The sequence below is a fragment of the Bos indicus x Bos taurus genome, chromosome 23, assembly GCF_003369695.1.
Source record: "Bos indicus x Bos taurus breed Angus x Brahman F1 hybrid chromosome 23, Bos_hybrid_MaternalHap_v2.0, whole genome shotgun sequence".
NCBI lineage: Eukaryota > Metazoa > Chordata > Mammalia > Artiodactyla > Bovidae > Bos > Bos indicus x Bos taurus.
The window spans coordinates 28364557-28391776 of NC_040098.1; the positions used below are offsets into that span (position 1 = coordinate 28364557).

At 55.1% G+C, this 27220-nt stretch overlaps 2 protein-coding genes across 3 annotated transcripts; both read left to right on the forward strand.

Annotated features, from left to right (window-relative positions):
• Positions 1-53: 53 nt before the first annotated feature.
• Positions 54-13270, forward strand: EHMT2 (euchromatic histone lysine methyltransferase 2). Of its 2 annotated transcripts, XM_027525470.1 has the most exons (28): positions 54-120; positions 767-833; positions 932-1150; positions 1247-1500; positions 2266-2350; positions 2447-2487; positions 2635-2790; positions 4369-4506; positions 4631-4745; positions 4892-4993; positions 5220-5368; positions 5458-5601; positions 5688-5923; positions 6001-6183; positions 6299-6381; positions 6891-6997; positions 7082-7204; positions 7290-7391; positions 8095-8199; positions 8306-8460; positions 8549-8716; positions 9346-9490; positions 9860-9937; positions 10264-10379; positions 10484-10570; positions 12025-12103; positions 12246-12421; positions 12746-13270. In XM_027525470.1, the coding sequence occupies exons 1-28, from the start codon at positions 79-81 to the stop codon at positions 12924-12926; spliced, it is 3636 nt and encodes a 1211-aa protein (XP_027381271.1). In that variant the 5' UTR covers positions 54-78; the 3' UTR covers positions 12927-13270. The 2 variants fall into 2 exon arrangements, with proteins under 2 accessions (XP_027381271.1, XP_027381270.1); XM_027525469.1 differs by lacking the exon at positions 54-120 and having other exon boundaries at positions 484-833.
• Positions 13271-13680: 410 nt separating this feature from the next.
• On the forward strand, positions 13681-27076 carry SLC44A4 (solute carrier family 44 member 4). The gene is made up of 21 exons (XM_027525025.1): positions 13681-13774; positions 15650-15698; positions 16175-16248; positions 16386-16464; positions 17712-17811; positions 17895-18020; positions 18183-18243; positions 19630-19714; positions 19798-19881; positions 20163-20398; positions 20487-20586; positions 21048-21140; positions 21396-21498; positions 24663-24913; positions 24999-25093; positions 25205-25308; positions 25420-25493; positions 25715-25785; positions 25890-25984; positions 26110-26194; positions 26839-27076. Exons 1-21 carry the CDS (start codon positions 13738-13740, stop codon positions 26958-26960), a joined length of 2124 nt encoding a protein of 707 aa, XP_027380826.1. The 5' UTR covers positions 13681-13737; the 3' UTR covers positions 26961-27076.
• Positions 27077-27220: the final 144 nt, after the last annotated feature.

Here is a 27220-nt window from a genome sequence, read left to right on the forward strand (position 1 = left end):
GGCTCCTCTCAGCCCTCCCTCCCAACCCACGTGACCCGGGGCGGCCGCGCGCCGGCTCGGCCCCCCGCGCAAGCGGCGATGGCGGCGGCGGCGGGAGCTGCAGCGGCGGCGGCCGCCGAGGTGCGGAAGGGGAGGGGGAGAGGCGGGTGCATGCCCGCGCGCGCGCCCGGGGGAAGCGCGCGCCCGTGCAATGCTCCGGGGGTGCAACGGGGCCGGGGGGCCCGAGCGAGACTTGCAGCAATCCGGAGGGCCAGCACCGGGGGCGGATGAGGGGACCAGGGGGTGGGAGGTGGGGGGAGTGGGCACGGAGGCGCGCGTGCAGCCGCCGGCTGCCCCCGAGTGGGCGGCGGGCGCCGGGGCCCCAGGAGCACGCGCGAGGGGCACGAGGGGCCGTCCACCGGGCTGGGGGACAGCGGGCGCTGGAGGGGTTGGTGCCCGGGGTCCCCGCGGCCTGGGGGACAAAGGGGGAGCGGCGCGTGCAGCCGGGAGGAGGGGGCGGGGCCGGGGCGCAGAGGCCCCGCCCCCTCCCCCTCCTCTCTTCTCGGCCCCTGAGATGCGGGGTCTGCCGAGAGGGAGGGGGTTGATGCGGGCCCGGGGGAGGGGTCGTGCGGCCCCTCCGGGCAGCCGAGGCCGCGGAAGGGGGGGAGCCCATAGAGGAAGAGGTAGGCCCCGGAGCCTGCTCTCTCTACCCAGGGCCCAGGCGTCCTGGGCCCCCCAGCTTCCTACCGGACTGACCAGCCCTCCTATCCCTTGTGTCCCCTCCCAGGGGGAGGCCCCCGCTGAGATGGGGGCGCTGGTGCTGGAGAAGGAGCCCAGAGGAGCCACCGAGAGAGGTGAGTGAAGCAGAAACGGGCCCTGTTGGACCTTCACCTCCCCCACAACACATTATCTCGTGAGCCCTTAGCCCTGGACTTTTTCTCTTCCATTACAGTTCATGGCTCTTTGGGGGACACCCCTCGTAGTGAGGAGACCCTGCCCAAGGCCAACCCCGATTCCCTGGAGACTGCTGGCCCCTCATCCCCAGCCTCTGTCACAGTCACTGTCGGCGATGAGGGGGCTGACACCCCTGTAGGGGCCACACCACTCATTGGGGATGAACCCGAGAATCTCGAGGGAGATGGGGACCTCCATGGGGGTCGCATCCTGCTGGGTGAGAAGCCGGGGGAGTCTGGGGAGGGGTGAGGTGGGGTGACTTCTGACTCTGTCTTCCCTCTTATCTTGTCTCTTGCCTGCCTGTGTTTTCCAGGCCATGCCACAAAGTCGTTCCCGTCTTCCCCCAGCAAGGGGGGTGCCTGTCCCAGCCGAGCCAAGATGTCAATGACAGGGGCCGGAAAATCACCCCCATCAGTTCAGAGTTTGGCTATGAGGCTGCTGAGTATGCCGGGCGCCCAAGGGGCGCCAGCAGCAGGGCCTGAACCCCCTCCGGCCACAGCCAGCCCAGAGGGGCAGCCCAAGGTTCATCGAGCCAGGAAAACCATGTCCAAACCAGGAAATGGACAGGTGAGGCTTAGGGGGATGGCTGTGGGAGTGGGAGAAACAGAATAATTAACCATAAACCCCCGTGGGCTGCTGTTTTACAATTTAGCTTCAGGCCTTTTCTTATCCAGTACGTGACTGCTTCACATATTTACCAAGGGGCTACTGTACGTCAGATTCTTTACTGGGGCTTAATCTATGAACATACCAGATACCTGTCTTCCTGGGGGTTGTGCTCTTAGGGAGAGGAGAGTAGAAGATACAAATGTTGGAAAGTTAATTGTGTCGTCAATGTCTTAATTACTCTTGTGACAACAACTATAGAGACTTCAAACCACCTTTCCTGTTCTACTTCAAAGCAAGCCCCCAGGGAAATTCTCCCTCCCTTCTTTGAAACTGTCCCTGCTGTTTTAAAGGTTTTACTGTGAATCTCTACTGAGAAGGAGACAAGGGAAGTGACAAGAGCCCCAGAATCTCAGAAGCTTTATGACAGTGTTTTTAGGGATCTGGATATCATGTTGTTCCGGGTTTGCTTTGCGTAGCTTTGATCAAGGCCTTAATTTGTTTTTCCATGTGGAAAGGAGGGGGCAAGGGGCCTGCTTCTGTGTCTATGAAGGGTTGAGTGTTAGAAGGGGAATATGGCCTGACGTGGTTCATATTGCCAGAGAACTTTGGATGGCGTTTCTGAGGGTGTGGCTCACCACCCCACCCCAACCTGGGGCTCTCAGCTCATCCAGACAGAACCTTAGATGCTCCCTGACCCTAAGTGTGCTCCCTCTTGGCCCCCAGCCCCCAGTCCCTGAGAAGCGGCCCCCTGAAGTGCAGCATTTCCGCATGAGTGATGACGTGCACTCGCTGGGGAAGGTGACCTCAGGTCAGTCCCATCCCCCACCTACCTGTGGCTTGCTATGGCCTGTGCTAAGGGCTTAGAGTGCCAGTCTCACTCCTTTCTCTCTCTCTCTTCTTCTAGATGTGGCCAAAAGGAGGAAGCTGAACTCAGGAGGTGGCTTGGTGAGCCAGGAGGGGCTGGGAACAGGGCCTCTCTCCCTGAGGGCTGCTCTGAGGCAGCCCCAGAGCTGGGGTTCCATCTTACCCTCACGGGAAATGGGTTGGTGAGTGAGTGCCAGCAGCGTCAATGTTTCTTCAATCTTTTTCTAGTCAGAAGAGTTGGCTTCTACGCGGAGTTCGGGAGAAGTGACCCTGGAGAAGGGGGACCCCGGGTCCCTGGAGGAGTGGGAAACGGTGGTAGGGGATGACTTCAGCCTCTACTATGATTCCTACTCTGTGGATGAGCGGGTGGACTCTGACAGCAAGGTGAGAGGGAGCCAGCCACCCTCCCAGCCACGCTCCCCTCGCATCCAGGGCTCATTCTCCAGTCTTTCCTGCCCCACTTTTTCCTCTCTTTCCTTTTCTGAACACCCACTAGTTCACTGCCCCGTACTATCTATAACTTATTTCCATTGTGTGCTCTACCCCATACCATCCCCTTGTCCCGCTCCAGTGATAATCACCACCCTGGACTTGGGGTGTAACATCCCGTTTTATGGTTTATTTGTTGTTTATTCCTTTGTTTCTTGTTTGGTTTGTTTCACATGTGTGTTTGCCCATGCAACATAATGCTTAGTCTTGCCCCTTTTACTTTTTGTTTGTTTTCTCATGGAATCTTTCAGATACACACAAAAAATAGAATAGTGAGCCCCCAGGTGGCCATCACCCAGCTCGAAGGATTAGCAATACACAGCGGGTCTTGCTTGACTCATCTGTTCCTCCCCTAATACCCATACCTACTGGATTGGTTCAAAGCAAATAGCCAGGCACCATTTCATCTAGAAACATTTCCATAAGTCTCTCTAAACATTAGACCTCTTTCTGTTTTCAAAAGATTTACAGATGTTTTTGGGGTTTTTTTGGCCGAATCATGTGGCTTACAGGGATCTTAGTTCCCCAGCCAGAGATAGAACCCATGCTTCCTGCAGGGGAAGCATGGAGACCTAACCACTGGACCTCCCGGGAAGTCCCTACAAATGATTATTTAATCCCATCGCCTTGCTACCAATTAGTCTTCGCATTTTCTCAGTTGTTTCATAAATGGGTTTTCATTTGTCAAGTTTCAAATGAGTTCCACACATTGATCTGATTATTTGTCTTAGGTCTCTCTTGGTATATAGGTTCCCTGCCTTCTAAAAAAATAACTTTTTTTTTTTTGCCACTCATTTGTTAAAGGAACAAGAATTCTGTCCTGCAGAATTCTTCACACTTAGGAGTCGGCTGATCGGGTGGGGATTGACATGTAATTCTCTGTCCAGTGTTTCTTCTTGTAAACTCATAGATCCAGAAGTGTGCTCAGCCTCAGAGGCCTGTTGTTTTTCTTTTTAGTTTGGTAAGACTTGATAGCAGGTGCGTCCTGTTGTATCATCAGGTGTTGGACATTTGGTCTTTTATTAGTGAAGTTAAGATCAGTGGATTCAGACAATATCACTCAGATTTCATTATAGCATTTCTGATTAGCTTTTCATGTAGTATTTTCAGTCTCGCCTGTTTATGAACTTCATAGAGTATCATACTATACATTTGTTACCTGGAACTGCTTTTTTTTTTTCCCCTCCTTACTGTTATGTTGCCAAGATCATCACAGTTTTGCATGTCACCATAGCACCGTATTTTTCATTGTTGTATAACACGCCATACCCACTCTTTGTACCCAGCCTTTCCTTCCTCTCCTGTCCACAGTCATCTTCACCAGGGAACCATCCTTGGGGATTTATGGTTTTCTTGATCACACCTCCTTCTCTGAGTCCCAGGGGTTGTATGTGTCCTACCCTGCCTCTCTCCCAAGTTCTCCCCAAGAGCGAGCTGTGGCCTGGGGAGGCCACAGCTTTACCTCTCTTCCAGTCTGAGGTTGAAGCTCTGGCTGAACAACTGAGTGAGGAAGAGGAAGAGGAGGAGGAGGAAGAGGAGGAAGAAGAAGAGGAGGAGGAGGAGGAGGAAGAAGAAGAGGAAGATGAAGAGTCTGGCAATCAGTCTGACAGGGTAGGGTTGGAAGCTAGCAGCCCCGGAGGAGTGGAGACTGCAGGACCAGAAGTCTGAGTCCTCCAAGGAGGGGGGTTACGGGCTGGGGGCCACCTGCCGCCCTAATGCTCCTCCTCCTCCCCAGAGTGGTTCCAGCGGCCGCCGCAAAGCCAAGAAGAAATGGCGGAAGGACAGCCCATGGGTGAAGCCATCACGGAAACGGCGGAAACGAGAGCCTCCGAGGGCCAAGGAGCCACGAGGTGAGGAGGCTCCTCTGCTTTGGGGTCCCCTCCTCCAGCCCCCTCCCGGCCCCCAGAGAGCGTGCATGCACACCCACGCTCCGCATGCACCCCCGCGTCCAGGCACCTGTGAGCTCGCACTCTCACTCTCTCTGTCTCTGTGTCAGGAGTGAATGGTGTGGGCTCCTCAGGCCCCAGTGAGTACATGGAGGTCCCTCTGGGGTCTCTGGAGCTGCCCAGCGAGGGGACCCTCTCTCCCAACCACGCTGGTAATTGCCAATTGCCGATTGCCGGGATAGGGAGCCACTAGGGGTGCCCTCAGGGCCAGAGGGAATGGGGAGGAGGGGGACCCCACTGGAGCTGGGGTGTCCATGACCAGACTTTGGGGGTTCGGGAGCATGGAGGAAAAGTCAGGGTGGGGGTGAGAGGCCCCATGAGGGGTCCTGGCGGGTGAGGGGCTGGGCCTCCCTCAGCTCCCTGCTCCCTCTATCCAAGGGGTGTCCAATGACACATCTTCGCTGGAGACAGAGCGTGGGTTTGAGGAGCTGCCCCTCTGCAGCTGCCGCATGGAGGCCCCCAAGATAGACCGCATCAGCGAGAGAGCAGGGCACAAGTGCATGGCCACAGAGAGCGTGGACGGAGAGGTGGGCCCGGGGACTGGCCGGCGAGATGCCAGGGCAGCTGGCCCCGGAGCCCAGCCTCACCTCTTGTCACCCGGCCTCGCCGCCCACAGCTGTCCGGCTGCAATGCTGCCATCCTCAAGCGGGAGACCATGAGACCGTCCAGCCGTGTGGCCCTGATGGTGCTCTGTGAGACCCACCGTGCGCGCATGGTCAAACATCACTGCTGCCCCGGCTGTGGCTACTTCTGTACGGCGGTGAGTGACCAGCAGGGCAGCCAGGCGGCGTGCCCCACAGGGGCAGGGGCTCCCGGAGCCTGACCGTGTTATTTCCCTGCCCTTAGGGCACCTTCCTGGAGTGTCACCCCGACTTCCGTGTGGCCCACCGCTTCCACAAGGCCTGTGTGTCCCAGCTGAACGGGATGGTCTTCTGTCCCCACTGTGGGGAGGACGCATCTGAGGCCCAGGAGGTGACCATCCCCCGGGGGGATGGGGTGACCCCACCGGCTGGCACTGCAGCACCCGCTCCCCCACCCCTGGCCCAGGATGCCCCCGGGAGAGCGGACACTTCCCAGCCCAGGTACTGGCTTTGCCCTTGCCTTCTGTCTTCCCTGCGCAGTCCCCATCTGCCCTAGACATTCACACCTTCTCCCACAGTGCCCGGATGCGGGGGCAGGGGGAGCCTCGGCGTCCACCCTGCGACCCTCTGGCCGACACCATCGACAGCTCAGGGCCCTCCCTAACCCTGCCCAATGGGGGCTGCCTCTCAGCTGTAGGGCTGCCACCAGGGCCAGGCCGGGAGGCCCTGGAGAAGGCCCTGGTCATCCAGGAGTCAGAGAGGTAAGTAGGGGTTGCACGCGCGGGCGCGGCCGCGGCCGCTAGGACTGGGGCTGGGAGTGTGGATCTGTGGTTCTTGGGGCTATTACTTGAATCTGAGGGGCCCTTACCCCGGCAGGCGGAAAAAGCTCCGGTTCCACCCTCGGCAGTTGTACCTGTCCGTAAAGCAAGGGGAGCTGCAGAAGGTGATCCTGATGCTGTGTGAGTGTCCCCCTTGTTCATTCAGCAGACCCTACCTGAGCTCTGCTTATGTGCCCATCCCTGGGCTCGGAGCCAGGAGGGCAGCCATGAGGGTCATGGTCTTTGCCCTGAAGGACTTAGGCTGGTAGGGGATGCAGACGCACAGGTCGCCCGTGATGATGGGGACTGTGGTGGCAATAAGCACAGAGGCCCTGGGCCCTGTTCTGAGAGCTTACACACTTTCACTCACTTGTATCTTCCCAGCGGAGACTCAGAGTGGTGAACTGGCTTGCCCAGTGCACAGGGTACTGAGGGGCTGGGGCCATTTGAACTTGGGCAGAGCTGGTGCTCTTTAACATCTTATTCTCATAAGACTGTGCCACAGTGGATGTGAGCACAGGGGAGGCCCAGGAGGCACCCCTGACCCAGCTTGGGGTCCTGAGAAGCCTTCCTGGAGGAGATGCCACCCACCCCCTCACTTGCTCACCGCATGTTCCTCCCTCTCCCGGTGTGGTGGGCTCTCCCCACAGTGGACAACCTGGACCCCAACTTCCAGAGTGACCAGCAGAGCAAGCGCACACCCCTGCACGCGGCTGCCCAGAAGGGCTCTGTGGAGATCTGCCATGTGCTGCTGCAGGTCAGCATGGGCCCCGCCTGGGACCACAGCACCCACCCCACCCCGACCCAGCCCCTCCCTGGTGCCAACAGCCCCTCCGTGCAGGCTGGAGCCAACATCAATGCCGTGGACAAGCAGCAGCGGACGCCGCTGATGGAGGCCGTGGTGAACAACCATCTGGAGGTGGCTCGCTACATGGTGCAGCGTGGGGGCTGTGTCTACAGCAAGGTGCGTGGCCGGACAGGCCTGGCTGGGCTCAGGGGCCAGGCCTGAGGTGCCAGCCTGAGGGCTCATTTGCCCGCGTCACCCCCAGGAGGAAGACGGCTCCACCTGCCTCCACCACGCCGCCAAAATTGGGAACCTGGAGATGGTCAGCCTGCTGCTGAGCACGGGACAGGTGGACGTCAATGCCCAGGTCAGCAGCCTGGTCCCCTTTCTCCCTCGTCTGACCTCTGACCCTTCCCCTGCATGTCACACTGTTCCACCCTGTTCATATCTCTATTCCCTGCTTCACTTGTATTTCTCTTAACTCTTTTCTGTTTCTTTCTGTTTTTCTTTACCAGTTTTCAAAATGAGTTGTTGCCTTAATCTCTGGAACTGGCCAGTATTAACTCAGTTTTTTACCTGTTGGAGGTGTTTTAGTCTGTGTTCCCCTTGATCTTTGAGCCGTTCCATCCTTTGTCCAGAAGAAGCCCCTTGCCACAGACTTCTGTGGCTTTGAACTGATCCAGTAGCCTTTGAGAGCATCCTTGTCAGCAGCTGTCCTGCGCCAGACTCAGACTTTACCACTTTCTAAGAAACTCTGGTCCGTTTAAGTGGGAAAATTTTTTTTTTGGAGACTACAACAATCTGTGTACCTGGAGGGGGTTATTGCTATTGGGTCCCTGCTTCTCTTGTAAGTGGGTAGATCTAGGAAATATTTTTTAGAAAGAGAAAAATTACTTTGCAGTCATGAGCAGTAGACACTATTAGTCCCAGTTTATAAATGAAGAAACGGAGACCCAGAGACCTTAAATTACCTGCCCCGGGGCCCCACTGCCTGTGAACGGTGGAGCCCTGACTCTGTGTGAGCGGCGGGAGCTGTGTCTCCACCCTCCCCCTTCCCTCCCCGCCCCCAGGACAGCGGCGGGTGGACCCCCATCATCTGGGCTGCAGAGCACAAGCACATAGAAGTGATCCGCATGCTTCTGACACGGGGCGCGGACGTCACTCTCACCGACAACGTGAGTGCGGGGTTGGTGGGGATGCCAGAGGTGGGCTCAGTCCTGCCCTGCGCCTGAGCTAGGTGCGCCAGCTGGGTTCAAGCCTCGCCCCCTTCCACTTCCACAGGAGGAGAACATCTGCCTGCACTGGGCCTCCTTCACCGGCAGCGCCGCCATCGCCGAGGTCCTCCTGAACGCCCGCTGCGACCTCCACGCTGTCAATTACCACGGGGACACGCCCCTGCACATCGCGGCCCGGGAGAGCTACCACGACTGCGTGCTGTGAGCCCCCACCCGGCACCCAGCCCCACACGCGCCCCTCTGCCACCTCTCACGGCCAGGTGCCCCATGGGCTCCTGTCCCCTCCCAGGTTGTTCCTGTCACGCGGGGCGAACCCTGAGCTGCGGAACAAGGAGGGGGACACGGCGTGGGACCTGACCCCCGAGCGCTCCGACGTGTGGTTTGCCCTCCAGCTCAACCGCAAGCTCCGGCTCGGGGTGGGGAATCGGGCCATCCGCACAGAGAAGATCATCTGCCGGTGAGCCTGGGCTCTCTCCGCACCCAGAGCCCCCTCCCCAGGCCCCTTGGAGCCTCGGAGTCCCCAGAACCACCTCCGTTCCCCCTGCAACACATACAGATAGAGTTGGCAGATACAGCAAATAAAAATAGACACCTGACTAAATTAGAATTTCAGGTGAACAACGCATACTTTTTTAATGTTTAAGAGTGTTCTGAGAGTATATTTGGGACATGAAAGTGAGAGTGTTAATCACTCAGTCTTGTCCGACTCTGTGACCTCGTGGACTGTAGCCTGCCAGGCTCCTCTGTCCATGGGATTCTCCAGGCAAGAATACTGGACTGGGTTGCCATGCCCTCCTCCAGGGGATCTTGCTAACCCAGGGTTCGAACCCAGGTCTCCCACATTGTAGGTGAATTCTTTACTGTCTGAGTCACCAGGGAAGCCCTGTACTAAAAAAATTATTTCCTGATTATCTGATCTGAAATTCAGATTTTTAACTAAGTGTCCTGCCTTTGATCTGCGAACCTTACTCCCCACCCCTGATGAACCCCCAGAACACCCTCTCCCCTCCCCCGGCCCTCTCCTTGCTTCTAGGGAAGCCCTCACCCCATACTCTAGCCACCCAGCTCCATCTCCCCTCCTGCCAGGGACGTGGCTCGGGGCTATGAGAACGTCCCCATCCCCTGTGTCAATGGTGTGGATGGGGAGCCCTGCCCCGAGGATTACAAGTACATCTCAGAGAACTGCGAGACGTCCACCATGAACATTGACCGCAACATCACCCACCTACAGGTTAGTGTGGGGCCCTGGGACCTCCTCCCAAAGGGGCACCCAGAGCCACTAAGTGGAGCCGGGCACGTTGTGCCAACAAGGACGTCTGGCCAAGGTGGTGGGGCTGAAAGGGACCTCTGGTGTGGGCTTGCATCCACCTGGGGAGGGGGACCTTTTTCTAGGACACATGAAGGTATCACATAGGCTCATGGTGGCCCTAGAGATACCCGCATCAGCAGCATCTTGATTCCCCCTCATCCTGGGACCATCACCACTACTACCTTACAGTGTGGACCCTAGAGAAAGGACAGCAGTTGGGGGGCTTGTGGGGGGAAGCTGAGGGGCCTGGGCCGATTCTGAGGGGTGAGCTGACCCTGCCTCCTGCCCCAGCACTGCACGTGTGTGGATGACTGCTCCAGCTCCAACTGCCTGTGTGGCCAGCTCAGCATCCGCTGTTGGTATGACAAGGTGCGTGCCCTGGCCACCTGCCCATCCACTCCTCCGGAGCTGGCCTCTGACACCAACCCTCTGGGGCCTTGTCCCTCGCCTTCTGTCCTGTGGCGGAAGTAGCGGAGAGGGCAGGGCGAGACCCGAGACTCCTAGGACGTTGCCAAGACAGAGCCTTGGTGTATGCAAATCAAGGGCGATGGTTGTGGGTTTCCTGTAGCGTATACGTGGCCTCCCTGAGTCTGTGGTGGGGTCAGTGATGGATTTTTCAGTGAAGTCTTGGGAGTCCTGGGCAGCTGAGGGGAGCACCACACAAAAACCACTGTCTTCCCGTCCCTCAACCCCAGGATGGGCGGCTGCTCCAGGAATTTAACAAGATCGAGCCCCCGCTGATTTTTGAGTGTAACCAGGCATGTTCCTGCTGGAGAAACTGCAAGAACAGAGTAGTGCAGAGCGGCATCAAGTGAGTCCCTGCCCCTCGGCCCTCCTCACCCGGCTTTCTCCCTTCTCTCCTTTGGGAAGCTTCCATGTCACCCCCCTCAATACCGTCCTCTCTCCCACCTTCAGGGTGCGACTGCAGCTCTACCGAACAGCCAAGATGGGCTGGGGGGTCCGTGCCCTGCAGACCATTCCCCAGGGTACCTTCATTTGCGAGTGAGTGGTTGAGGGGGAGGGGTACTCTGGCTCTTCGGGGCAAAGGGCTGGGTGCAGGGCCACGGCTGACTCCCAGGCATCCCTCTCTGCCCTCCTCCCTAATGGGTCCACCTGGCCAGCCTCCTCTGACCACCATCCCCAAGCCTCCACTCTGCCCAGGCCACAGGGCCTGTGTCTTTCCCTCCCCATTGGTGTCTTCCTGAGCTTCACACTCCCTCTCCCCTGCCCTTCTCAACTGGGGAAAGGCCCAGTTTTAACAGACCAGGGTTTGAGCCCCATTCTGCCACTGGGTGTCCTCGGCCAAGTTCACAACCACTTTGAGCCTCCTCCTTCTTGTCTGCAAAATGGAGGTGATAACAGCTACCCTTCCGTCCACCTCCTCAGGGGCCTCAGGCTGCCCATCTGTCAGTTCTTTCTCTTCCCAGCATCCATAACTTCTCCGTGTCTCCTAGCTTTTACCCCATGGTCTTCAAACTTCATCTTCTTTGGCTTTCAAAAAAAAAGTCATTCAGCCCTATTTGGCTATTTAAGAAACCATTCATTTTCCCTCCATCGTGTCATCTCTCAGTTTGACTCAGACAAGCGGCCTCTTCCTGCTGGATCTCAGTTCCCCCCATCCACTCCCTACTCATCCCTGCCCAGATCTGCCTTTACCCTCTCCCTCTGCTTCCTCTCGTCGGTCCCCACGCCCCGACCCCTGTGTCTCAGTCTGCATTCTCCTGGCATCCACCACCCCCTTAGCTCTGGCTCCCATGACACCATCCTTAGCCGCAACTCATCCTTTCTTCCTCTTCACCAGCTCCTCTTCCTCTGCTTTCCAAACGTGGGTGCTTCCTCCCCAGTTCTTCACAGCTCCTGGGGCTCCATCCCTTCCTGCAGTTCTCACCTCTCTCCTGTCCTCAGCCTGACCTTGCCCCACCTGCTGGGTGATTTCCTCGTCCTCCCCATGTCTACACCTGAACAGATTCCCCACCCAGGCCCACTGCCAAGATACTCATCCCTTCACCCCAGAGGCTTGGCACTTCCGTACTCACCTGAATCATCCTCTGGTGCAGCTTGTACCTTCCCTTGAGCTTCCCCACCGCTGCTACTCCAGTGGCCCCACACTTTTCACCCCTGCCCCACACTGTCAGGTCCTGCCTGTTGATCTCGCTGTCCTGGGGGAGCCCGACTGGCCAGTTTGTCCTGTGTACTCTCACATGCCTGTGTCCCTAGGCTCCTCTTCCTGATCCCCCTTCTGGATGGGGACCTCCTACCCTCTCCCTCCTAGATCATGTCTGCTATCCTTGGGTCACCCACCCCAGCCATGTGGATCTGTGAGATTCACGGAGAGTGTCTGGGGCAGCTGACAAATGGTGGAAGAGGAATCCCAGGCTGTGGGGAGAGACAGGCCCTGGAGCCTACTTGCAGTAACTCCCTGCTCACCTCCAGAACCACCACTTCCTGCCCAACAGGTATGTCGGAGAACTGATCTCTGATGCCGAGGCTGATGTGAGAGAGGACGATTCTTATCTCTTCGACTTGGACAACAAGGTGGGCAGGAGACCCCCTTGCCTTCCTCCTTTCAAGCAGCAGATGGAAACCTGGGGAGGAGGGGCCAGGTGATCAGTGGGGCGAGGAGGTTGGCCAGCCAGCAGGGTGGTGGTAGATGTGATGAGTGATGCTCCCCCCTCAGGATGGAGAGGTGTACTGCATCGATGCCCGTTACTACGGCAACATCAGCCGCTTCATCAACCACTTGTGTGACCCCAACATCATCCCCGTCCGAGTCTTCATGCTACACCAAGACCTGAGATTTCCACGCATCGCCTTCTTCAGTTCCCGAGACATCCGGGCCGGGGAGGAGCTGGGGTGAGGCCTCCTGAGGCTCAGCTGGGGTGTGGGAGATGTAGCAAGCCCCAGACCAAAAGCAGAAGGCTGGCAAGTGCCTGGTTTCCAGGCATAGATTAGAGCAGAGCCTCTCTGAAGTCACTGTAGACAGAGTCCTGAACCTCATGGATTTTGAGTTAGTAGGTTTGGGGTGGGTCGTGAGAGCCTTCACTTCTAACAAGCTCCTGGGCAATGCTAGTGCTGCCAGGGCATTTGAACCTAGGAGGGCTTAGAGCCCCTCTGAAGTGGGAGTGGGTGCTCTGGAGTGGGTCTGGGCTCCACAGATCTCTTGTGCTGCTCTGACAGGTTTGACTATGGTGACCGCTTCTGGGACATCAAAAGCAAGTACTTCACCTGCCAGTGTGGCTCTGAGAAGTGCAAGCACTCGGCTGAGGCCATTGCCCTGGAGCAGAGCCGCCTGGCCCGCCTGGACCCACACCCTGAGCTGCTGCCTGAGCTCAGCTCCCTGCCCGCCGTCAACCCCTGAGATCGGACCACAGCCACTGTCCCACCCCTGGACAGCCACCAGCTCAGTAGCCACTTCTGCCGCTTGCCCACAGCCTACGCCTGGGGGCTTTTACCGTTTCCTCTCTCCCTTACTTACCCCTTCACACATTCCTCAGCCAGCTCCCAGCCAGGCCCTGGAGGTCTGACAGCCCCTGTCTCCCAGAGCTGGTTCTTTCCTGGGAGGGTGACTTCAGGGCTGGCCACCCCTCCCCCCAAGCACCTCCTGCCACCCCTGTTCCCCACCCTCAACTGAAGTTTGATGAAATTGAGCCTCTGTGCTAATTGGTTTCCTTTGTTCTCAATAAATGTTGGGTTTATAATAAACGGGGTGATTGTTGGCGGAAAAGCACACACAGCCCGAGGGAATGTGGGTCCAAGGGGCAGAAAGGGGATGGAAAGGGGGCTGGGCAGGTGTGGCCGGTGTGGATAGCCCTCCAGGGGACGGTTGTGGGGAATTCTGTGGGGCAGAGTCTAGGGTAGGTCTCATCTCCACATTTCCGGTAGGAGGGCGTGGGTGTGACTATTACAGTTGGAAGTAGTTTACAGAATTCTAAAGGATTTTCTTAAGAGTGTGTGAGTTCCTCAGGCCATGGTCTCTGAGCCCTGACCTGACCCACATCCCAGGCTTTCCTTCCTGCACTCCAGCTTCAGCGCTCAGCTGAGTCCAGGAGGAACTCAAGTGTGTCGGGGACCACAGGCAGGGGAGGGGCTGTGACGTGTGCAGAGGGCGGGGCTGGTGGCAGGTGAGCCGCCAGGTCTCCCGGGCTCCAATCACTCCGGGAGACTGAGCCATGGGGGGAAAACAGGACCAGGACAAGGAGGCCTACGGTGAGGCGGAGGGCTGGGGGCGGTGAGGCTGGGGTAGGGGCCCGGAGCCGGTCAGGGAGGGGAGGCCTGCTCTGGAAATGGTGGCTGGGTTGACCCCAAGGAGAGGAGCTGAGGGCAGTCGTGGTCCCCAAGGGGAGGACCCAGGAAACAGATGATGGAAGAAAGGAGATAGCGTCAGGGTTCTTGGAGGAGTATGGGGTTCAGGGACGGGACCATTGCTGGGAGCCTTTGAGCAGTGAAGCTGTGATCTCCATGAGGAGGGAGGCTGGAGTCCCTGGGAGCAGAGGGTAATGTCACGCCTGGATTCCGGGGCCCCCTCGGAGCAGGGCCCTCGGAAATGAAGCCTGAAGGAGTCAGGGTCAGGGTCCTGAGCAGGGGAAGGAGTTGAGGGGCTGGAGGAGTGAGCCAGGCTCTGTGCTGCTGTGGGGAGGAACAGCTGGGGTCCCCAAGAAGAGGGGGAGTTTCAGCCGGGACTCGAGTCTCCGAGAGGGGAAAGGTGTTGGGGTCTGCCTGCCAGGGTCTGTGAGGAATGGCAGGGGGAGTGGGTTCTGCTGAGGGCCCCTGTAAGGAGTTGGAGCTGCAGATGTTGGTGGAGAGGGGGCTGGGGGCCTGCCTCCAGGATCCCTATTAGGAGGGAGCCCAGAGGAAAGAGGCAGCGGCCTGCTGGGGTTCCTGTGAAGGGTAAGGCCTGGGGAGGAAGGAGGCCGCTTGTCTCCAGAGTGTCTGTGAGGAACAAAGGCTGGGAGCCTGCCCCAGGGGTCCCAAGGATTAGTGTGGGGGCAGGGTGGGGAAATCTGCAGGGAGAGGAAACGGGGACCAGCTTCTGGGATCCCTGTGTGCAGTGAGGGCTGAGGGCCTGCCTGCAGAGAGTCCTTGGGGTTCAGGGGCCTGCCCTGGTCTGAAAAGGAGGGAACCCCAAGGGAGGGACCTCCCCGAGGCAAGGCTTGGTCAGAAGGGAGGTAGGGGAGGGAGCAGTGGGGACGCCCCACAGACTTCCTGGAGAGGTTTTGGGTCAATCATTGACATCATGTCCCAGAACCACGGAGGGACAGAGTCCAGGGCACCTGGGAGAAGGGGCCACACCCCTTCCCAGATTCTCACCCACCCCTGTGTCCCACATGGGACCCTGGCGGCCTGGCCCCACCTCCTCCCCGTGTGTACTCAGGGAGGACCAGGAACAGGACTTGTGGCCACAGCAATCTCAACTGCCGGCTCAGGTGTCAGCCTGACCGCTCCCCCGGAGAGGAGACTGGCGGCAGCTGGGGACTAAGGTCCCTTCAGGGCAGGAGGTCTACAGCAGCTGGGGGTGGGTCTCCTCCCTCTCCAGGTCCTACAGGAATTGATGCCTTTGGCTCCAGCTTCTTTCCCCACAGCCTGGGGCCAGAGAGTGGAAGGAAGGGCTGGGGCAAACGTGGGAGGGACTGTGCCCACCCTGAGTGGGGGTACAGAGAGGGGAAGTGATAAGGACTGGGATGTGAGAGCGACTGAGATGATTGAACACAGAATCCCACGTCCCAGCCAGAGAAGAGACTTGGGAGAAAGGAACCAGGGTGGAGGAAGGAGGTGAAGAGCCTTGAGGTGTGAGCATAAATGACCCATAAAAGGCCGCCCTTCCCCCCTACCTCCAAGGCCTCCTGGTTGGAGTTCACCGGGAGCAGCAAAGTTGCTGAGCAAGCCTGGATCCCACCCTCCCTGTTCTCTGCTCTCCCCTCCTGCCAGCCCTGCCCCTCTCTTTCTCCCTCCAAATTCCTGAGTGCCCTAGGACAGGGCTTAGGGTAGATCCTGCTGTGGGAAGGGGTTTGGAGAGACTAGAAATTGGGGGAAAGAGATGCCTCTCAATATCTTACTCCCCACACTCCTCCCCCTGCCCTTCAGGGAAACCAGCCAAATATGACCCCTCCTTTCGAGGCCCCATCAGGAACAGGTAAGTTCTGGGCACTGTGCTGGTGGGGGCAGGGGGGTGGACAGGGTCTTGGTTTTGCTTTCTATATACTGGAATATTGTTAAGAAACTTGTGGGAGGAAAAACTCCTGCCCCAGGAGAGTGGTGGCCCTGGGGAAACTGTCATGGGTGGAGGGCCCCAAGGGGCCTTCTGGGCTGCTGGTGATATTCTGTGTCCAGCTGGGAGCTGGCTACACGGGCAAGTGTCCTTTGGGAAGACTCACCCAGCTGAGCACTTATGAATTGTGCCCTTTCCTGTGTTAAAACTCAGAAGAAAGTTTACCCATCCAGGAAAAGATTTTTCTTTAAAAAAAAAAAAAAAAAAAAAGGTTGTAAAATGAAACCTACCCTTGCCTACTTTCTAGCATCCCCCCAACTCTCCAAAGCATGACTCCTCCAGATCATGCTCCCCCTACCCCAGCACACCCTCTCCAGGTGTCTCCCTCATTTCTCCCCCAGGAGCTGCACAGATATCATCTGCTGTGTGCTCTTCTTCCTTTTCATTCTGGGTTACATCGCCGTGGGGATCTTGGGTGAGTTTCTGGCTGGGCAGAGCTGGGGCAGTGGCTGGGGGACATTACTGTGCCAGGGAGGGACCATTCCATGGCTGTTCCCTCTTAAGTCCGTGTGCCCCGCTCCTGGTGATGTATCTGCATGTCTCTATCTGCAGCCTGGGTGTACGGAGACCCCAAACAAGTCCTCTACCCCAGGAACTCCACGGGGGCCTATTGCGGGATCGGGGAAAACAAGTGAGTAAGAAGACAGAAAAGAGGGCAGGAGGGAGGTGCAACAGGAGATGGACAGGGGACCACTCCACCTCAGCTTCCCTGAATCTCACCATGTAGAACAGCCCCCACTGCTGGCCAGTGGCTTCCCAGATGCCCAGAATTGGGAGGCAGCAGAGTCATGGTTCGGAGAAGGCAATGGCACCCCACTCCAGTACTCTTGCCTGGAAAATCCCATGGACGGAGGAGCCTGGTAGGCTGCAGTCCATGGGATCTCGAAGAGTCGGACACGACTGAGCGACTTCACTTTCACTTTTCACTTTCATGCATTGGAGAAGGAAATGGCAACCCACTCCAGTGTTCTTGCCTGGAGAATCCCAGGGACGGGGGAGCCTGGTGGGCTGCCGTCTATGGGGTCGCACAGAGTCAGACATGAGTGAAGTGACTTAGCAGTAGCAGTAGCAGAGTCATGGTTGAGTGCGTGGGTTTTAGAGTTCAGAGACGGGAGTTCAGAGACGGGCATTTTCATCTCCAGCTGCACTAAGTTCTGGTCTGTGATCTCTGGAAGAGACTCAACCTCTCTGAACTTGGAGTTCCTCTTCTGAAACACAAAGATGATTCCAGAAGCAACACTATCAGTCCCAGCATACAGGAGACGCTTGATACATAGTGAAGCTGCTGGAACTTCCCTGGTGATCCAGTGGCTAAGACTCCATGCTCTCAATGCAGGGGGCTGAGTTTTGATCCCTGGTCGGGAAACCAGATCCCACATGCCACAGCTAAGAATTCACATGCCACAATCACAGCCACAAACCTGTATAACTGCAATGAAGATCCAGCACAGCCAAATAAATAAATATATAAATATTAAAAAAAAAACAACAACACTAACATTCATATGGCATTGACTGTGTTCCAGGCAGGCAGTGTACTTTACACACACAAACTCATTTCAACCTTGTGAGGCAGGTACTATCATTTCACATCTGATGGAAATGAGGTGGTGAGTGGTTAGGGTCATAAAGTTGGGTGATGATCTGGCTCCAGAGTTCAAGCTCTTAACCATCTGTTAGCAGTGGCAATGCTGAGTTCCTTTGGGAAACTCTCGGGTGTCTCCCACACCTCCCCAGCTGGGCTGAGCTTCCTGGGGTCAGGAGCTGGGTGGTGTGTGTCTGGGTCACACTGGCCACATCTGGAGGTACAGCCCTGGCAGTCCTTCTCTCTCCCTGAGCTTGACCAAGCGCTGATGCATGTTTCATTCTCTCCTACAGACAGAAACCATATCTCCTATACTTCAACATCTTCAGCTGCGTCCTAAACACTAACATCATCGCAATCGCCCAGAATGGCCTGAAGTGCCCCACGCCCCAGGTCAGAGTCTGGGGCCTGCGTCTGTCCCCTGACCTCCCCCCAGGGTCTGGGTACCAGCCCCTCAGCATGCTTTCTGCCCCCAGGTGTGTGTATCCTCCTGCCCAGAGGCCTCATGGACCGTGGAACCAGGACAGTTCTCACAGACGGTCGAACAGGTCTTCTACGCAGCAAATAGGAATTTCTGTCTGCCAGGGGTGCCTGGGAACATGGTGAGCGCTGCCCCCAACATCACTGCTGTCACCAGGGAGTGTCCATAATAAGGGAAGATGGGAGGGGGAGGGGGAGATGATCATGGTGGGAGAAAGGGGATGACTCCTTCCTTCATCCTGCTCTGTGTCTGTGTGTCTGTCTGCCTCCCCACCCCTCTCCAGCAAGTACTCCAAAGCCTGCAACAGGAGCTCTGCCCCAGTTTCCTCCTGCCTTCCACTCCAGGTGAGAAGCCACATTCCTCTCTCAGACAACATCCAGTCCTAGGTTTTTGAGGAAACCAGACTCAGAGAGTCAAGTCACACAGCTACTCTGTAACAAAATAGGAACAGGCATCAGGTCTTTGCTTTTTTTCCTCTGCTGATCATCCTGGAGTCAGATCACCAGTGCTTATTATGCACCTGCTGCATGCCAGACTCCAGGGACAGATGAAGTGAAGATGAAAACTGCTTCCTAGGTGCTGAGATCAGAGGTATTCACAAAGCAATTGCATGAGATTCCCACGAGAACATACATGGGTGAATGTGCACACGTGCATTTATATGCAGGCACAGGAACAGACTGGAAGGACGTTCACCCACATGTTAAAGGGACTGTGTCTGATGATAGGATCATGGTTGATTTTTTTTTTCCCAATAGTGAATGTTATTTTTAACAGGAAAAAAAAAAGAAAACTGAGGGGAATTCCCTGGTGGTCCAATGGTTAGGGCTCTGTGTTTCCACTGGAGGGGCCACGGGTTGGCTCCCTGGCCAGGGAGCTAAGATCCTGCAAACCTCATGGAAAGTATAGGAAAAAAAATTTTTTTTTAAACTATAGCATGAGAAAGGATATCCAACTCTCAATGTGTGCAATAGGAAGTATTTCCAAATGAGTCCAGAATCAGATAGATCTGGCTTTAAGTTCTAGCACTTGTGTGTGTGGTCTTAGGTAAATGGCTCAGCCTCTCTGAACCTTGTTTTCTTATCTTTAGAATGTAAATGCCAAAGCAAGCATGACAAAGCTGTTGTGAGGGTGGTGATAAATGGCTTTGTAGGCACATAATAGGTGCCAGGGGAGAGGGGTAGGGGCGGGGTGAGAAGGCTTCCTGGAGGAGGGGAGATGAAGATGGAGCTGAATGGGGCATAATGGATGGAATTTCTAGAGGAGGGAGAGAGAAGGTACAGAGGGGAGGGGAAAGGGGCTGGGCTCAGACGATGGAGACTCAGCCTGAACGTCAAGCGTGGGCACTCTCCAGGGTAGGGCGTCTAGCAGTGACCTTGAGCCTGGAATGCCAGGTCCCGGCTGTGCCGTGTCTCCCAGGCACTCTAGCAGAGGTTGAATTGAAGGGTGGCAGGGGTGGGCATGGAGGTGCTGCAAGAGGCAGGAGGGTCTAACCCAGGCAGTGGCAGGGCATGGAGGAAGGGGCATGAAGAGACCGTGAAGGCAGCCAGACTGGGCTCCTTGGGGCAGGAGCTCCCTTTCTGCTGTGGAGTCAAGAACTGCCCTCTGCAGGGTGCAGAGCCCTTCTCTACCCTGTCCTAGCAGCAGTTCAGGGGTGGAGGTCTGGGGGTGGCCAGAGACTTTGAAGTCAGCTCTGTGGGACCCCCCCCACCCCGGTTCTCTCCCTCCAGCTCTGGGGCGCTGTTTCCCATGGACCAATAGTACGGTGCCTGAGCTCCCAGGGATCTCCAACACATCCATCTCCCAGAGCATCAGGTGGGCAATCCCTTGCCCTTCCACCTCTGTCCCACCCCCCTTTCCCACTCAGAGCCCCATCTGACTCTGTCTCTCTCCAATAGTGGTCTTCTCGACAGCCTCAATGCCCGTGACATCAGTGTCAAGATCTTTGAAGATTTTGCCCAGTCCTGGTATTGGATTCTTATGTGAGTCACCAGGTTCCTCTGCCCTCTCGTCCTTCTTCTCTCCCCACTGTGCCTCTCTGTCCCCTAGACCACCATCTGAAACAGGATCTTTGGGCAGGGGAGGAGGAGCCAGAGGTCTGAATGGATCCCAAATCCAACAGGATTTATAAGAAAAAGGGGGTGGAGGTAAAGTGGTTCTGATGGAGACATTAGGGGTTTGAGGAAAGACATCTGTGGGCCTTTGCACAGGGAAAGATACGAGCAATGTGGGGTGACCCTCACTTATGTTTCCCTGTCCACAGTGCACTAGGCCTGGCTTTGGTTCTGAGCCTGCTGTTTATCCTGCTTCTACGGCTGGTGGCCGGGCCCCTGGTGTTTGTGCTGATCATAGGGGTGCTGGGCGTGCTGGCGTATGGCATCTACCACTGCTGGGAAGAATACCGCGTGCTGCGGGACAAGGGTGCCTCCATCTCCCAGCTGGGCTTCACCACCAACCTCAGTGCCTACAGAAACGTTCAGGAGACCTGGCTAGCTGCCTGTGAGTGCCCTGCCTACCGTGAACCACTGGCTGCCCAAAAGCTGCCCTGGCCCTGACCCAGGCCCCTCTGTCCCCTGTCTGCCCTCAGTGATCATACTGGCTGTGCTCGAAGGCGTCCTGCTGCTGATGCTCATCTTCCTGCGGCAGCGGATTTGCATCGCCATCGCCCTCCTGAAGGAGGCCAGCAGGTCAGGCCTGCCTGGGAAGGAGAAAGGGCAGAGGGCAAAGGGGCGGGCCTGAAAAGGGAGCGCTGGAAAGGTGGCAGGGCAGTGGAGGAAAGGGGATAGCATAACATGGTGATTAACAAGTGAAAAGTGAAAGTGAAGTCTCTCAGTCATGTCTGACTTAGCGACCCCATGGACTGCAGCCCACCAGGCTCCTCCGTCCATGGGATTTTCCAGGCAAGAGTACTGGAGCGGGGTACCATTGCCTTCTTCATCTGTGACTCTAGTTTCCTCTAAAGTTCTCTTGAGGCTGATTTATTCAATTCAGTTCTTCCAGTGAACACCTACCGTGTGCCCAGTCTTAGGGGTATGGGGCAGGCCCCAGAGAGGGCAGAGGTGTGGCCTATGCCGGGGTCAACCCCAAGAGAGGGTGGTGGGGGTCGTGGGGTAGCCTCACTGATGGACTGCTCTCATCTCCCTTGCAGGGCTGTAGGATACATAATGTCCACCATGTTCTACCCGCTGGTCACCTTCGCCCTCCTGCTTGTCTGCATTGCCTACTGGGCTATAATCGCTCTGTATCCTTTGCCCACGTGGCTCACCCCTCCTGAAGCCCTTGGGGGTGGGGGGCAGGGCAATACTAGTGCCATCGGAAGAAGGCACCCCTTCTGCCCAGCAGACACAGCCCTGCTGTGAAAGAGCAGGCACAGGCTGAATTTCAGCCCCTCTGTGCAGTGAGCAAGCTGCTCAAACGCCTGGGAAGGGGTGGCTGAGGAGGGGAGGGGAATCTGTGGAGGTCCCCCATCACCCTGCTTTCTTTGACTCCCCTCTGGATTCCTGGCCACATCGGGGCAACCCCAGTACGTGTTCTGGGCGCCCAACAGTAGTTTGCCCGGCTGTGAGAAAGTGCCCATGAATACATCATGCGACCCCATGGTGAGGATCTGGGGGTGTCGTGGAGGGCGTCAAGAGGGCTGAGGGGACCTTGAAGGTCAAGTGGTCCAAATCCCTCATTGTGCAGAGGAGACAGGACCAGAGGGGGCAAGGGGCTCACCCAGGGTCACACAGCAGGCCCCTAGCAGACTCCAGATCTCCCACGGAGCACCTCCCCCTGCCCCTTGTGCTGGAAGAGGAGGCATGCTGTGCCGCCAGGCCTTGGGGCAGGAAGATCCCAGCATCGCCTTCCCTCCTCAGGATGCTTCTCTGCCCAGAGGAACATTGACCATTTCATCCTTTCTGTCTCACTTCACTTACCTGTAAAATGGAGATAATCTTAATATCTGTGCTTCAGGGTAGCCGAGAAAGGACACTGGGTACATGAAAATGCCTAGTATAATGGCTGGCACCTGATAAGAGCTGGTGTCTGTAGGTAGGTTTTGTTTAGGTTATTTTAGTCTTCCTCAGAACACACTGTTCTAGGCAACAGGCAGGTGGGTTCCCTGGGTGCCCGGGAGAGAAACTACTTCCCCAAACTCTCCTCTGTGAGCTTCCCAGGGAGTTGGGGCTGGACTGCTGGGCATTTAGTGTCAAAGCTTTCGTGTGGCCACTGCATCAGAGCTGGGACCATGGGCTGTGCCCACAGGCATTGTTTAGTTGCTCAGTTGTGTCCCACTCTTTGCGACCCCATGGACTGTAGCCCACCAGGCTGTTCTATCCATGGAATTTCCCAGGTAAGAATACTGGAGTGGGTTGCCATTTCCTTCTCCAGGGGATCTTCCCAACCCAGGGATTGAACTTGTGTCTACTGCATTGGCAAGCAGATTCTTTACCCCTGAGCCACCAGGGAAGCCTGCCCACAGACATTTGCCGCACATTGAAAAAGGAGAGGGAGACCACTTAAGGAGGATCCAGGCACTGCTTATACAAAGCCCCAGATGAAGCAGTTGTTGCTTTCAACTTGCTTAGGACCTAGCGGGGGCAACAGACACAAACCCACAATTACATAAAAAGTGGAAAGTAGTTTCCCTCTTGTTATAAAATTTCAAACATACAATCAGTTTCAACAGTTATCAAGACTTTTGTCACATTTTATGGAAAAACATTTGGGTTTGGTATTTTTTTTGGCTGCATCACGTGGCATGTGGGATCTTAGTTCCCTGACAAGGGATAGAACCCAAGCCCTTGCAGTGAAAGGATGGAGCCTTAACCACTGGACTGCCAGGAAAGTCCCGTGGAAAGAGAAATTTGTTTGATTTTTTTAAGTGTAATGTACAATATTATATAAGTTACAAGTGTATAGCATAATGACTCACAGTTTTTAAAAGGCACACCCATTTTACAGTTATTATGAAACACTGGCTATATTCCCCATGCTGTAAATATATCCTTGTAGCTTATCTTATACCAAGTAGTTATATTGCCCCATCCAGCTCCCCTCTCCCCACTGGTAACCACTAATTTGTCCTCTATGAGTCTGCATCTTTTTTGTTATATTCACTAGTTGGTTGTATTTTTTAGTTTCCACATATAAGTGATATCATACAGTATTTGTCCTTCTCTGACTATTTCACTTAGCATAACATCCTCCAAGTCATCCATGTTGCTGCAAATGTTCCTGTTTATGGCAGGGTAGTAGTTCATTGTATATATTGATATACACCATATCTTTGTCCATTCATCTGTTGATGGACATTTAGGTTGCTTCCACACCTTGGCAAATGAAAATAATGCTGTTATGAACATTGGGAGAGCATGGATCTTTTCCAATTAGTGGGTTGTTTGTTTTTTGTATTTTTTTGAGGGGTAGTATATATCCAGAAGTGAAATTCCTGGGTCATAATGGTAGTTCTATTTTTAGCTTTTTGAGAAACTTCCCACAGTGACTGAACCAACTTACATTCCCATCAACAGTGTACAAGGGTTTCCTTTTCTCCATATCCTTGCCAACATCTGTTGTATTCTTTTTGATGACAGCCATTGCGACAGGTATGACGTGATATCTCATTGTGGTTTTGATTTGTAGTTCCCTGACGATTAGCAATGTCGAGTATCTTTTCATGTGCCTGGTGCCCATCCACATTTCTTTGGAAAAATGTCTGTTCAGTTCTTCTGCCCATTTTTAAATCAGGTGTGTGTGTTTGCTTTTCTTTTTTATGTTGAGTTGTATGAGCTGTTTTTATATGTTGGCTATTAATCCCTTATTGATCATGTCATTTGCAAATATTTCCTCCCATTCAGTAGGTGTTTTTTTTTTTTTTTTTTTCATTTTTCAACAGTTTCCTTTAATGTGCAGTTTAGTAGGTCCCACTTTAGGACCTTTGCTTTAGGAGACAAGTCTGTGTTTTTTACTTTTTATTAGAGACATTTGCAGATACACACAAACATGGAGAATCCCCATACTCAGATTCCATAACCTTCAGCTTTCTGTTCTTTTTCTGTCTCCCCACCCATTCCCCAACCCCCTGCAATTTTTTTTTTTTTCCTGGAGCTTTAAGAGGCAAATTCTGAACACTGTGCCATTTCATCAATAAATATATCAGGATGGATCTCAACAGATAAGGACTTTTAAAAAGCATAACCATTACACCATTATCACACCAAGCAAAATGAACAATTCCTTAGTATCATCTGGTACCCAGTCTGTTCAACTTTGCTAGACAGTGTTTTGGTTGAAGTTGCAGAGGCTGCTTTGGAAGAGGAGAGCTGATGGAGTCCAAGGGAGAGCTAGGCACTGGTAACACTGCTTCCATACCATTAAGGCTTGGTTACAACAACAGGGCTTCTCAGGTGGCGCAGTGGTAAAGAAGCTGCCTGCCAACACACAAGATACAAGGGACAAGCATTCAATCTCTGGGTCAGGAAGATTCCCTGGAGTAGGAAAAGGCAATCCACTCCAGTATTTGTGCCTGGGAAATCCCAGGGACAGAGGAGCCTGGTGGGCTACAGTCCATGAGGTCACAGAGCCACACACAACTGAGCCGCAACAGCAGCACAGCCTGGGAGCTCTTGTGCTATTGCAGAGACTGGAGACTGAAGGAAGCAAATTATGCTCACACAATAGGCAAGCTGAACCCTGTCTGAACCCAGAGATAAATCTCCTGGAAAGAACGGGCTTCCCCAGCTCTGGGAAGGCTGTTTCCATCCTCTGCTGTTCTCCACAGGAGCAAGTGAACTCCTCTTGTCCCGGGCTGATGTGCGTCTTCCAGGGCTACCAGTCCACAGGCCTGGCACAGCGTTCTCTCTTCAACTTGCAAATCTATGCAGTTCTGGGGCTATTCTGGACCATCAACTGGGTACTGGCCCTGGGCCAGTGTGTCCTGGCTGGGGCCTTTGCTTCCTTTTACTGGGCCTTCCACAAGCCCCGGGACATCCCTACCTTTCCCCTGGGTTCTGCTTTCCTGCGCACACTCCGGTAAGTCCAGGGCAGAGGAATGGGAATTGTGAACCTAGGAAGCCCAGGGGTCCTGGGGCTGCCTCTGACCACCAATTCCCTGCAGTTACCACACGGGATCACTAGCCTTTGGAGCCCTCATCCTGACCCTGGTGCAGATAGCTCGGGTCATCCTGGAATACATTGACCACAAATTGAGAGGTGAGCAGAGGCTGGGGGCTGGCCGAGACTGGGCTAATCAGCTGTATCCCTGATGGGGCAGGAGCGCCTATCAGGGGCCAGTGACCAAACATGAGCCTTTCTTACCCCCAGGAGCCCAGAACCCATTGACTCGCTGTATCCTGTGCTGCTTCAAGTGCTGCCTCTGGTGTTTGGAAAAGTTCATCAAGTTCCTGAACCGCAATGCATACATCATGGTGAGTGCACTGTATAAGCAACCCCTTGCTCTGGGCACTCCTGACCCTGACCTCCCGCCCTGGCCCAGGTGAGCTCACCACAGCTAACTCTGAAATTGCCACCTCACCCAGATTGCCATCTACGGGAAGAACTTCTGTGTCTCAGCCAAAAACGCCTTCATGCTGCTCATGCGGAACATTGTCAGGTCAGGCTGACACCACCCCACCCCCCACCCCACCCCTGTCATCTCCCATCCACAAGTGTGCTGTGCTCAGAAGGGCCTTGAGCTTGGTTTAATCTCTGCTACCTCCATCTTGAAATGTGAACAGCTTTCATTTTGCATCTATCACAGCAAATTATGCAGCTAGTTCTATTCCCAGCCCAGGCAGGCCTCTTATCCCCAACCTATTCCAACACCTTATACAGGGTGGTCGTCCTGGACAAAGTCACAGACCTGCTACTGTTCTTTGGGAAGCTGCTGGTGGTTGGAGGTGTCGGTAAGGACCAGGGAAGGGAGTTACAGGGACAGAGGACAGGGGTGCTGGACAGTTTAAGAGGTGTCCTCAGAGGAGTGATAGTGACGTCCAGATTTCTCCCATAGGGGTCCTGTCCTTCTTTTTCTTCACGGGTCGCATCCCTAGTCTGGGTAAAACCTTTGAGAATCCTCAACTCAACTATTACTGGCTGCCCATCATGGTGAGTGACACGTTCCCACCCCCATCCCCACTCCATACCTTCTCATCCTCCCACCCCTCCACCCCGCGGCCACTTCATTCTCCAACTCTCCAAAGGAACACTATCGGGAGCCTTGTGTCTTCCAGGTCTCCATCCTAGGGGCCTACCTCATCGCCAGCGGCTTCTTCAGTGTTTTTGGAATGTGTGTGGACACTCTCTTCCTCTGTTTCTGTGAGTGACAAGACAGCCCCTCCACCTCCTCTCCTCAGCTTAAAAGATCGTTCAGGCTCTTTAGGAGATGTGGTGCTTCTAGAAACAGCGACTTTGTGAGTTATAGGAGCCAGAGCCTCTTCTAACATCCTCAGGGCAGGTGTTTGGGAAGAATGGAGGGAATGAGCTCCCAGGTTCCTGGGCTCTCTCAAGAAGGGGCATTCTAGGGCAGAGGCCTCTGATTCGCTCCCAGGTTCCTGGGCTCTCCCAAGAAGGGGCATTCTAGGGCAGAGGCCTCTGGTATCTTCCCGAGAAAAACTAGGGGAGAAATTAGCCCCAGGAGACTTCCCAGCAGGTGGCTGTAGTGAGTGGGGAGTTCCTTACCATACTGTAGGCGTTTATTCAGAGTTTCCTGTGTAGCAGGCTCTCTGTCAAGCAACTGACATATATTTTTTCCGTTAACCCTTATCACGCTATGAAATATAGTATCGTTCACCCTACTTTGCAGATGAGGACACGATTACATAGGTTACAAAAACTGCACCCCAAACCAGCCGGTGGTGGTGCAGTCTGGAAACCAGGCAGCTGTCTCTTAGTCCCTCATTTTCCCGGGTAGTGGGGTTGGTTCCCAAAGGTTCGCTCTTACGGTCTCTGTCGCGCCTTAGTGGAAGACTTGGAGCGGAATGATGGCTCAGCAGACCGGCCCTACTACATGTCCAAGAGCCTTCTGAAGATTCTTGGCAAGAAGAACAAGGGGACCCCGGGAGACAAGAAGAGGAAGAAGTGAGAGATGCAGCCCTGATCCTGGACTGTCTCCCGCCTGTACAGCCTCCCCGCCTTCCAGATCACGCTTTTGTAGTAAAAAGATTTTATTAAAAAATTGCTATTTTGTTTTCTCAAAAATTCTCGGACTTTTATTTCATCCATGATTACATGCAGCCTTTTTAACCTCGCCGGCTCTTTAAAGTAGGTCCCGCCCCCATGACGTAACCTAGATCCCTTGACCAATCAAAAGGTTTCTGCTGAGTAATGCCAGCCCCCTTCTTC

What these genes read in the sequence shown, in the direction of transcription:
- SLC44A4 (XM_027525025.1), top strand. Translation starts at nt 13,738, where the DNA reads ATGGGGGGAAAACAGGACCAGGACAAGGAGGCCTACG. An exon ending in CATTGACCACAAATTGAGAG is followed by an intron (nt 25,094 to 25,204) that starts GTGAGCAGAGGC and finishes TCTTACCCCCAG; the next exon opens with GAGCCCAGAACCCATTGACT. An exon ending in CTCATGCGGAACATTGTCAG is followed by an intron (nt 25,494 to 25,714) that starts GTCAGGCTGACA and finishes CACCTTATACAG; the next exon opens with GGTGGTCGTCCTGGACAAAG.
- EHMT2 (XM_027525469.1), top strand. Translation starts at nt 554, where the DNA reads ATGCGGGGTCTGCCGAGAGGGAGGGGGTTGATGCGGGCCCGGGGGAGG. An exon ending in CAGGGTACCTTCATTTGCGA is followed by an intron (nt 10,571 to 12,024) that starts GTGAGTGGTTGA and finishes CCTGCCCAACAG; the next exon opens with GTATGTCGGAGAACTGATCT. An exon ending in CGGGCCGGGGAGGAGCTGGG is followed by an intron (nt 12,422 to 12,745) that starts GTGAGGCCTCCT and finishes CTGCTCTGACAG; the next exon opens with GTTTGACTATGGTGACCGCT.